This window comes from Sardina pilchardus, chromosome 2 (assembly GCF_963854185.1).
Source record: "Sardina pilchardus chromosome 2, fSarPil1.1, whole genome shotgun sequence".
Lineage (NCBI taxonomy): Eukaryota > Metazoa > Chordata > Actinopteri > Clupeiformes > Clupeidae > Sardina > Sardina pilchardus.
The window spans coordinates 36,621,039-36,633,102 of record NC_084995.1 but is presented as its reverse complement, the minus strand read 5'-3'; the positions used below and the strand labels follow the sequence as shown (position 1 = coordinate 36,633,102).

Genomic DNA, 12,064 nt, shown 5'->3' with positions numbered 1-12,064 from the left:
TTAAAAAAAAAAAAAAAAAACTACTTGTGTACTACTTACGCTACTACGACTACTACTACTACTACACACACACACACACACACACACACACACACACACACACACAGATAAACATTAACACAAAGTAAACAGGAAAAATTATACATATAGGAGAAAGATAATATTTAATTTGCATCTATGAAACAGTGAGAAGAACACTTATTTCAAAATTACATGGTATAATTTGCAATACAGTATACTTCTATTTTTCTTCTCTTGAACATATAGTATACAAATGAACACATTATATGCCAGAATATATCGACCAATATCATTAGCACCTCTTTACATTACACATGTGGTGTTTCAAAACTCTGACACTTCTGTTAATATAACAAATTAACCACTTATTGAAACAAAAATATATGCACGGTATTAAACAAGATTATGGTTGTTGAGAAACAAACAAGTATAGGCCTATAAACACACAATGTTAGCTGACTGAAATATTACTGGACATGTGGAGTCATCGCAACAGGTAAAATAAACAAGAAAAGAAAAAAGATGTATTACCATGTAATCTTCCAAATGCTGCTAACACATTTTGGCCTCTCAACTTAAACAAAACTGTGTCATTTCCTTAACAGCCACCAAGCTTACGTGTCAAGTTTTACGTTTGGTCAGATGACTCATAGCAATCCGCTCCACCTAGCAGCAACAGCCCACTCCTTACCATAATGTTTAGGGTTTCTTGGAGGTATCCTCAGAAAGAGTAACATACTATGTATTGTGCACACTTACTTCGGACAACGGATAATTTACAAGAGGGTTTGCTATCAAAAAGAGAATTGTATCGCTTATCCAAATAGAATTAATAGCATCCATCTTTATTCTTGGAACACTGGTGGAACAAGATGTGATTCAAATTTTGTCAAAATTGATTGACGGAAAAGGTGCTGTTTCATATTCTTTACATACATACTGTACAACTGCCACCATAAATGTAAAGCACAACCACAATGTGTATTTGTTCTGTTGTCTTAAATGTAATCCTCTAAATATAGTTGGGGTCTATACAGTAACTGGTTTAGTAAGTTGTTTTTTTTCTCAATTTACAAATGAGAGTTACATACATATGAATATGTGCAACATTATTAAAAAAGAACACAAGATCAAATGGCAATAATAGCAGGGCTTAAAGCAAAGGAAAACATCTGTGCCTGAAGTTATCAGACATTTATGAGGATGTCATATAAACTGTAGTCTAATTGCCTATTGTCTTAATCTTAAAAATACCGGTCCACGTCTGAATTCAGGCATAGGGCCTGAACACTTTCAGCCCTATACTTGGCATATAAAGTGCAGGAAATTCCTCAAGAACAAAATACAGTTTCCTTCGAATAGAAATGTAGCGCTTGCGTAGCTGCAGCGTAGTTCTGCCGGGTATACTTAATACGTCATTCATTCATTACCTTCGACCAATCACCAGGCTGCATTGGCTTTATTAATGACTCTGCCCAGGCACCTGCCTTGTTGCTTTCAGGTGCCGATTTTCGATGTTCCCACCCTCCCTCCCTAATCACCACCAGGTTGGTCCTCGTCCAGTTGTCCAGGGGGTAGGCTTCGCCCCTGCTTCTCGTTCCGGCAGGATTTGCCAGGGTCCGCACACTCAGTGACCTGGACCTAGGACGGGGCCTACGCCAAAGACTCTCATTGTTGCTAATTTCTATTCTGATTAAAATCTTTGTTAACTTCAGTTATGTCTCTGAGTATTCCTGGCTGAACTGAAATGATTCCAAATTCCCAGAGCCATATAAAGAGAGAGTTGCGACAACTCCATTGACGCTAATGTTCCATATTTTCTCAACAATAGTTCCCGGAAGTTAGGAACTATTTGAATAGGATTTGAACTACTTGAAGTTACACGAACCACGTCACAAACCGAATTTTCTGTACCCGGGCTGTCGCAACTCTCTCTTTATATGGCTCTGCAAATTCCTATTCATAATATTCCAAAGTAAGATTCCAAGACCCTGTTATCACATACAGTAAGTGAGGATGAGTTCACACTGCATAATCTGATTATGGTAAAAATGAGCTGTGCTTTTGATATATCAGTGATTTGTCCATGATGCTTTGCTACAAACAAACAACTATGTTTTTGTGAAACAACTTCACCAGCAAGCAGTTTCCAAATCCTCATGACATAACAGCACTGGGAGTTGACAGTTAGCCATCTCTTCATTCAAGCCCACTTGACAGCGCCAATCATTCTTTTGAGATTCTAAAATTTAGATGTTTCCTAGAACAAATAATACACTTTTCTGCAATTGACATTTCCAGGAACTGCAATATCAAAAGTGCCCTTCCTTTCTATGACTTAACGACATGCTTCTGTCGGGCCTTCATCCAACACATATTGCACAAAGATTTTGCAAATCAACAAATTACAATTGCAGACTCAGTCATTATTAGATGCATTATGTATTCTAACTTCACTCAATTTCAAGCAAAGTGCCATTAATAAAAGTCCAATTCAGCTACTTTTGAGATCATTTCATCAGAGTGCACTGCTTCAGCTTCACCATGACACCCGCATGGCCTAATCCATAAAACCAACTGTATGACAGCAAATGTGATGCTCCAAAAACAAATTTCATCTGGATCAATTTACACACTGAACAATCTTATAACACTAACCAAAGGGGATGTGTATGGGTAAGTAACAAACCTAGAGCAAAAAAATTGAGTTTGGAATGCTTAACATAAGCACTGCCATAACAGAGCACACTGATTTCAGAAACTTGGCAACTTTCTGCTTCTAGGCTCCCACATGCTTCATAGGTGGCAGTGATGCCAGTCTACTACAGCTACTGATGCCAAAGGGAAAGCTCTGTGTAACAACCTTATAGTTTGGTACTGCTCTAAGGAGAATATCATACACTCTTTAAAGCTGTTAACGGTTAAACAAGCTTCAAGCTTGATAGACTTTTTAAGTCTAAAAGACCATCTAAACAGTCAACAAAGGCATTACATGCCATTCAATAACACAATCAACAAAAGCATTACATGCCCTTCAGTAACAACTCACAATTTCTTTGCACCGCAACAATCTCTTTTACATTCAAAACCCAGTGAATTTTACATTTGTCCTGAACATACGAAATGCAGATAGGAAATGTGTACGATCTCACAATTACACTGGTTTGTGTGCTGACATACTTCATAACAACCACCATATTGGAATATCCGTGGTAAATCTGCATCTACCATGTGCGACCTTCACCCAGCCTGTGCTCTGTAATCAACACAGATCTCGTCGAGACGGAATGTCAAATTCTGGTTAAAGTGCCATCTAGATTTCGCTAATGCTGATGCCAATGCCAGTGGATATACGCATTTGAATTTGCCAATGAGTAAATCAATTACATCAACACTATGCAGTAAACAAAAACAAACAAGCCAGGAGTAACCAACAGTGTGACCAATAAGCTAAGGTTATGGGCTTATCCTATCTGTTTCACATGGGCATGGCGTTGCCCTGGGGAGTCTCTGGACTAATAAAGTGCCACTGCTGATTGTACAAGGAAGGGGGTGAAGGTGGAAAAATCTTAAATTTGGATATCAGTCATTGAAAAGCAATGTACAACACATACGAATAAACTCAATCAACATCAACTCATCGTCAACAGACCTTAGAGGAACTGATGTAAAATCCCTAGAAGATGAAAATGAGTGTAACAAAACAGAAAAAAGTGCTTAGTATCTAGGGCTTGCTACATACATTTCTATGACATCAATGCAACACGCAAGGAACATAAAGTCACAGACTAGCTTGTAAATACTGCGGACTGACACACGTAGTATATTTGGGTTCACCGTATAAAATATAGAGCTGTTAATCGCTTGATTGTTCTCAATATAAGATGCTATACTTTCCTATATAGAGTTTGACTAGAAGTACCGTCTAGAGTTTCAGGGCTACAAAACGGAGAGCGGAGCGATCAGTGGTCCCCGGCGTGGAGCCGTCCGGACGAGAACATGGGGGAGAGAGACGGCAGCGCCGGGGGCAACGCAAAACTCCCGTCGGCCGGCGGCAGCAGCGGAGACGGAAAGGCCGACGCGCCGTGATTCGAGGAGCCCAGTCCGTCTTCAGTCAGCGGAGTCATGTCATTGGCCGAGGCCCCCGGGCCCGAGGCGGGCACCCAATCGGCCTCCTCCGCGGCGGCGGCGGTGGGGTTGGTCACGCGGAAGCACTTCTCCTTGTGCGCCTTGAGCATGTTGGAGAAGCGGAAGCGCTGGCCGCACACGTCGCAGGGGTACGGCTTCTCGCCGGTGTGCGTGCGCCGGTGCCGCTTCATGTTGGGCCGGCTGGTGAAGCTCTTCCCACACATCTCACAGATGTATGGCTTCTCTCCTGCAGAGCCAAGAGACACGCAAGCGCTAAACCAGCCGAAAGGGCCTACATACTTACAGTACAGTAAGTACCTATCTTCTTAATGCCAACTTCTAATAGTCATGGTTGAGGATCAGGAGAGTTTTTAACCAGCTCAAGTTCCTAACTCTGTGTGTGTCTGCCAAATGTGTCAACCAGTGTGTGTGTGTGTGTGTGTATACTCATACTGTATGTGCGTGTGTGAGTGTGTGTGTGCGCAAGTGTGACTCACCTGTATGTGTTTTCATGTGCTCATCAAAGTACTGCTTCATGTTGAAGTCCTTCCCACACCACTGGCACATGAACTGCTTGTGGCCCAAGTGAATGCTCATGTGGGAGCGCAGCTGGTATTTGTACTGGAAGCGCTCGCTACAGTTCTGCAAACAAGAGACGCTCGTCAACATGTGCAGTTGTGCACCTGTAGACCATTTAGTGCGTTTCCTTTCATTTGACAGGGAGTGGGGTGCGGCAGTAGGGGCATTGTTCTTACCTCACATTTAAAGGGTTTCTCGCCTGAATGCTGGAGGGAGTGGACTTTCAGAGACATGCTCCGTTTGAAGGACTTTCCACACGTCTCACAAGTAAATGGCATCTCTTTTGTGTGTGCTGTTAATAAGAACATAATGGTTAATGTGATCTATGTATGATAAAGATTATTATTTGGGAGAGAATACTAAAGAACGGCATATGTATCACTATTGCGCTAAGTGACTGCATGCCAAATCTTGTTTTGACACACTGTTTTGTACTGTTTTGTTTTTCCACTAGAGGGCCTCCATATCTCACCAGCATGTTTGGAGATAAAGGGGTATTCATTTAACTGCAATTCAGCAACCTCACCACTAGAGGCTACTTTGGCATTTACTGTAAAAAAAACAATAAGAAGAGCCAAAAGTGTACTCACCAACCATGTGTTTGCGAACATGGGCCATTGTGTAGAACTTTTTCTCACAAATCTCACAGGCAAATCTCTTTTCGGCATAGCCATGGACAATCTTGTTGTGCTCCTGCAGTGACCACAGCTTCTTGAAGGCCTTTCCACAAGTACCACACTACAGACAAAAATGCCAAAGACAACCGCACCAAAAGTTACATAATACACTCCCTCAAGTATTGGATTAAAGAACCTCCTCTTTGACACCTCCTATGGCTTAGCTTCATCTTGTGATAGTAGAAACGTAGATGCATGTGAGTGAGTCTGTGTGTCTGTGCATGTGCATGTGTGTGTGTCTGTGTGCGTGTGTGTGTGTGTGTGTGTAATGTGTGCGCGAGGCCCCTGTGCGTGCTCACACACACCTGTATGCTCCTCTCACAGTTGGTCTGCTGGTGGAGCTGCAGCTCGCTCTCCAGCAGGAAGCGCTTGCCGCACTTGTCGCACACCTGCATGCGGTGGTGCGTGGCGCTCACGTGCTTCTCCAGGTACCAGTGGTTGTTGAAGCTGCGCGGGCAGCGCACGCAGGGGAAGGCCTGCCGCTCCTCCAGGCGCACCTTCGGGCCCTGGCCCTCCGCCTCCTCGGCCCGGACGCCACCGCCGCCGCCACCGCCGGCCGGCCTGCCCTGCTGACCCGTCAGACGGCTCCTCAGGGGAGACGCCCCGACGAACATGGCCGCCACCCTGGTCTGCCGCTGGGGTCGGCGCGGGGCGAAATCCGCTATGGCTTGATCGCTGTGGTGTCCGTCCTCCTCTTCGCTGGACCCTATTTGCTCGTCCTCCTCTTCCTCGGTTTGCTCCTCTCTCCCTTCTTCCATGGTCACGTCTTCGTTGTCCTCGTCGTCGTCGTCATCGTCGTCGTCTTCCTCGGCCTCAATGCCGTCTCTCTCCTCGTCGCGTCCACCTTGGTCCGTCCCCGGCTGCCTGTGCGCGGAGGGCAGCAGCACTGGAGAGAGGTGCTCCTCCAGGCCTTTGGACACGTTGAGCGTCTGATTGTTCAGGTTCAGCTCCACGATGATCTGCTTCGTGTCTCCGGGGACGTTCAGAGCGCCCTGCGCGGCCGCGTCGTCCCCTTCCTTCTTGAGGAACTGCACGGGCTTGACGTTGGCCGGGTGCTCGCTTTTCAGCGGGCCGTCCTCCACGTGCAGGGTGAACTGGGTCCCGCCGCCCTCCCGCCCGTAGATTTTGGCGCTGGCCGACTCCGTTTCCTGCTTGACGTCCGCGCGGAAAGGAGGAGCAGCGCCCGCCGCCACCGCCCCCCTCCCGCCGTCCCCGCTCCCGTTGGTCCACAGCTGCGCGCCCTGCATGGCCTCCTCGTCCCCCGCCGCGCTGGCCAGGGAGCCGCGGCCGAGCAGCTCCCGGCAGGAGGCGGCGATGTCGGTCATCTGCAGCACGGTGGCGGCCCGCAGCACGTCCTGCACGTTGGAGCCGGTCAGCAGCAGCTTGGAGGTGTAGATGAAGTCCAGGATCTGCTGCAGGCCCTGGGGCTGCAGGGCCTCGAGCGCCAGCTCCACGCGCTGGAGCTCCTTGCCGTGGCCGAACAGCGAGTGGAAGAAGGGGCTGTACGCCGCCAGCACGCCCTTGTGGGCCTGGAACGTGGCCTGGTGCCGCAGCAGCACGATGTCCACGTCGCACAGGTCCGGCTGGAAGAGGCGCTGGTCGTTGAGCCGGTCCATCAGGAAGGTGAAGTGCAGGGCCACATCCTCCAGCAGCGAGAACTCTGCAGTCGGGTGGTCAGCTGTTTTCTCCACTATGAGCTGAATCAAAACGAGACATCAAAAAAAGACTTCAACAACCAATGTATCCAATCCATGGTAATTACTCCATGATGTACACCTTAATGATACTATCACTAACAGACTGTTTTAATATTACAGACTGCAATTATACATTTATAGGTGAGTACTTACAACAATATTGGTTGTCAAAAAAAACAACTTTAGATTATTTCACATTTATTGTGAGTCTTTTGTGAATTCTAATAAGGTGCTTGCATCAAACTATTAACGAGGAGAAGTCAAGATTAGGAGTGTTTGACATTTACTTTGTGCATTACAGTAGAAGATCATATACTAAGTCAAACCACTTTCTCACATGTGCCTTCTGTAACATGTCATTATAATGTCATTAAATAAACGTTTGCTTGTTGAGCATAGAGAAAATTCAATTTACATACTGAATCCAGTTTTGAGTTTTGGAAACATGCCAATGTTCAGGGAAGCCAGAGCTGACCTAGATATTAACCCATTCCTCCAGATGTGAGGGCTGTGTGGAGATTAAGCCACTCCACAATGTCACTCAGCTGCACAAACATTCAGTGTCCCTGAATGCCTACAGATGTATCATCCTTGTCACCTATCAAGGCTAAGGACAGGCTATCGAACGAGAAGAGTGAAGGGGAAGCGTCAGAGTCTTACCCAATCACAGAGAAGCGTCCAAAGCCTGCTGCACCAATATCCCACCCTCATTCTCCTGATTTTTTTGTCATTGTCCCTTTCCACCCTGGCTACTAGAGGCAACTGTGGCATTACATTTTTTTTTTTTAAAACAAGAGCCAACGGTGTATATTCAGTGTCCCTGCAAGTATGCAGAGGCAGCTCCTGACTGGCAGCCTGTCTTTTTCTATTCCCAGACATTCAGCAGTTTACCCTATTCATCCCCAGCCAATTGCCAGGCTGTCCTTTTCAAGCCCGAGACCTTCAGCTGTTTTCCTAGCTATCACACAGCACCCTAAAAGCTTACCCTGGCCGTTCAAAAGGATCTCTTACACCTCACCTCAATATTGTCCACAACAACCTTGTACCTCATACTGTGAAATGAGTGTGAAACGGCAATCAACTTTCAGTCAGGTTTCCGTGCCAATCACAACACTGCAGCAGCACTACTTTTATTACGGTTTTAGATACGGACAGATGCCGCCATGGTTGATCACAACATGACCAGAACTACACAGACTATGACTCTGAGTTACACTCTCAAGCATAGACATGGCACAAGTCACGTAATCATACGTTCAAGAAAGGAGATTGTTTGTTGCTATAAACAAATGTACTACAGAAATCTGTCATGGGGTCACAATAATTCAACCCATGAATAAAAAATGTATTTCCAATCAAAGCCATGCTGTTGCTACGCCAAAATGTACTGAACACTGTTTGCTAATGACAATGGTCTCCTTGAATGTCTTTGTCAATGTATTGGCCAAATTAACACCTGGATGTCTAAGATACATCTTTTTCTTTAGCTAAGCAAGGACAAAACTATTGTAGAATTCTGGGGTATTCTTACTGTATTCTGGTGTGTTCATACAGTATGTTACTCCTGGGTAGAATATTTGTGGTAAGGTATACCATTGTACATGACTTTCTCTGGTACATCTCTGGTTATCTGTACATCTCGGTCCCCTGGGTCTGATGCTGTTTAATTTAGTGCAGAGCCCGTAGATGTGGCATTTTTTGTTCGTATAACATGAAATTTGGCACTGCCTAGATAGAAGTAGGCCTGTTTATGACTCCTGTGTTTGTGTGTGGCTAATTTGTTTTGAATGTGCTTCATTGTCAAAAAAGTAAGGCATTAATAAAGCATCAATAAAGATAGGCACAAAAAAGACACATTCCCTCGTTTGTTGGTTGCAACCTCCTGTTTCTCGCACCCTACAGTACCTGTCTTGTCTCTTTTCCTCACTAGTGGGGTCTGCCCCACACTCACCTCAAGAACCACTGATTGAGGAAAAATCTGATATCTACACTATCCTTTTTAGCAAGAGTAGCAAGCTGAATAGCCAATCATGGCAACCCTTTTCCCGATCTCGCCGACGCAGACACGTTGAATCAGCTGCAAACAAGCTGAATTGGGTCTGTCACACTGATTGGAGCCACAGATTGACTGTCCCCCAATGTTATCAGACGTCCAACTGTTGGCTTGGTCTGCAGTAGCCTACCCACTCAGGGGAAGCAAAATGCACCAGCTATGCAAATTGTTATGAAAAGGAAATCAACTGACTACATGACTCCAAAACTCCGTACACTGGCTTCAGTAAACCACAGAATTGACTTCAAAGCACTGTGTTTTGCTTATGAATCAGATTAGATGCACACTGTGGTTTTATGCTTTTTGATTATGATATGATATCCTTTCTTTTATTTATGCAAAGCACTTGCCTTGCCTTGGATGCTCCACATACCGTCACAAAATCACTGAAGGCTGATCACCTGTAGCTTTCAGGGTACCTTACTGTCAGCTTTTTGTCCTACTGACAAAAACTTTCCCCACCCGACAGGTAATCCAAACCCAGATTTGTAATGATATTAAGCTCTCTTTATCCTCAACTCTATCATACACGCACGCGCGCGCACACACACACACACACACACACACACACACACACACACACACACACACACACACACACACACACACACACACACACACACACACACACACACACACACACACACACACACACACACACACACACACACACACACACACACACACACACACACACACACACACACACACACACACACACACACTGACCCCCCCTTCACCTCCAACAACCCAGCCAAAATGTTAAGTTCCCTTGGTTGAGGTCTCAAACCTTTTGCATCCATAGTCTGGACTGTGCTGAAAACATAAGTCACATTTTCCTCTTTCTAGATGATACGATTGCACCATGATAATGACATTTTAAGCCAAATTAAGTAAGTCTAGGTGTACACAAAGTACGTTAAAGTCTGAATCGGATATTCCCTCTTCTGGCTAGCAGCATAGCCATCACATTGCAAGTTGTTGCTGTCATCACATAATATTTTCACAAACGTCCCTTTCTGCTACATTCATGATAATTCACACAGCATAATTTATTAAATATTTTGCCGGTAAGAGATCAGTTACATGGATATTACTATTATTAACCTCATTAACAAGTTTTACAGGCCTACAACATTCCAAAGATTTAAGGCATGAAATATATCCAGCATGCTGAGAGCCAAATGTATCCCCTACCATTGTGATCAACTGTTTGATATGCCACAGGAGTAGTTCCGTTTGCCCTCCTTTTTAACGCAATTACGCCTCTCCATGAAAACATCTGTCCTTCACATCGCTACTGTACGTCAAGCCGCAGACATATGTCGTCTTTCGCCATATTTGCACTTAGAAAAAAACGACAAATTCACCGTCTGCCTCTCACCGAAGTAACTGATGATTGGAGCACCAAAATCATATGGGGCGTTTTGTCTGGAACGTTAAAGCGACAGGGACTTTATAATCGAAGGGTTTCCTGACAGATGTAGGCTACGCTATGAATTTTATTTTACCATTCGTCAGGAAAGCTCGTCTTTTGAGTTAGCCTAAGTGCATTCCGATACCTGGCCTAAGGTTTGATTCTTGGTGCACGGCCGAAACTACCACCCGATCGCCCATGTTACCGCGGAGGTAAACAGTATTGCAGACAGAAGCGCGCAAGGTCATCGAGTCCATGTTGGAGTGACTCGGTTCAACACAGCGGTGAACGCAATGAACTGGAGTCTGTGTTGTATCATGAGAACTAACCTATTTAAGTCACAGGGGGGCGCTAGCATACAACCTTTATCAAAGCCGTCTCTCATAATATCCTTTATGAACAATTGCTCGGCGCGTGATTGAGAAACAGACTAACAAGTACTTGTTATAGACTATTAGCCGACTGTAGCCTAAATTTGGCCAACCATGAAAATCAACAATGTTAGCTCAGGGAGAACACTGACATAGACATGCTAGCCTATAATAAGAGGCTTAAAATTAGTCTAAAAACAACTTGATATAGGCCTAGACAATCCTACTAGTCTTCCTATATGAAGTTGTTTTTAGACTAATTTTAAGCCTTTTATTATAGACTAGCAATAATCCAGACAATAATTACAGTTTTTCTCAGTTACTCTGGCACATTTGTTAGATCAAAATGGTAATTCTCATCACTGTTTGTTCAAACTCCATGTCATCTTATCACTTGTGCACATAATTTAAGCAGTTTTTCGCCATTTAGAACAAATATCAAGGAATTTCGTTCATGCAACTGATTTTGTACAAATGTCTACTGTTTTTCAATGGCTTATCTCACGTTAGTCAAAATATGGTATATCACACACACCATTTCACCCCCACACCCTTAATAACTAGCCTGAAATGCACCCAAGATGACAAAAAGTCAAGAGCCCAAAACCTAGCCCATACCCACTCATTTGTGATTTGCATATGCATGCACACACGCGCGCACACACACACACACACACACACACACACACACACACATTTGCAAGAGTAGGAGATGGAGACAAATTGACAAGCGTGATTTTTTATTTAAGTCTATAGTTTATGGCTCATGTTACTCTGTGAGTATTAGCTACAGAGGATCTGACACTTCAAATGCTAGTACATCGTGTTGTAAACCATTATAAGGGTCACATTTCAAATTAAACTGTGTTAAACAGATGGGAATGGAAGGCTGAACACATCTGCAACAGAAGGAGGTTGCTACATTAACTCCAGCTGCAAAGTCGGGCCGTCCTCACCAGCTAACATGATAGTCCAGTTAACAGTATGACAAATACAGGAAGATTTTTGTTATTAGGCCACTTGAAAATAGGTTATGCCAATCACTGGAGGTAGCCTGTTGTGTTGTGTTGTGTTTTGTTTTGTTTTGTTTTGTTTTGTTTTGTTTTGTTTTGTTTTGCTAA

General features: G+C 44.4%; 1 protein-coding gene across 1 annotated transcript; it reads right to left on the bottom strand.

Moving 5' to 3' along the window:
* Window positions 1–1,976: 1,976 nt before the first annotated feature.
* Window positions 1,977–10,488, bottom strand: zbtb47a (zinc finger and BTB domain containing 47a). The gene is made up of 6 exons (XM_062552449.1): window positions 10,353–10,488; window positions 5,711–7,102; window positions 5,319–5,466; window positions 4,905–5,020; window positions 4,647–4,791; window positions 1,977–4,396 (listed from the first exon to the last, which is right to left on the bottom strand). The coding sequence occupies exons 1-6, from the start codon at window positions 10,353–10,355 to the stop codon at window positions 3,984–3,986; spliced, it is 2,217 nt and encodes a 738-aa protein (XP_062408433.1). The 5' UTR covers window positions 10,356–10,488; the 3' UTR covers window positions 1,977–3,983.
* Between the last annotated feature and the right edge of the window lie 1,576 nt (window positions 10,489–12,064).

Coding starts and splice junctions, on each gene's coding strand:
- zbtb47a (XM_062552449.1), bottom strand. Junction 5,467..5,710: donor ACTGTGAGAGGAGCATACAG/GTGTGTGTGAGC, acceptor TTTTGTCTGTAG/TGTGGTACTTGTGGAAAGGC. Junction 4,792..4,904: donor AGAAACCCTTTAAATGTGAG/GTAAGAACAATG, acceptor TCTTGTTTGCAG/AACTGTAGCGAGCGCTTCCA.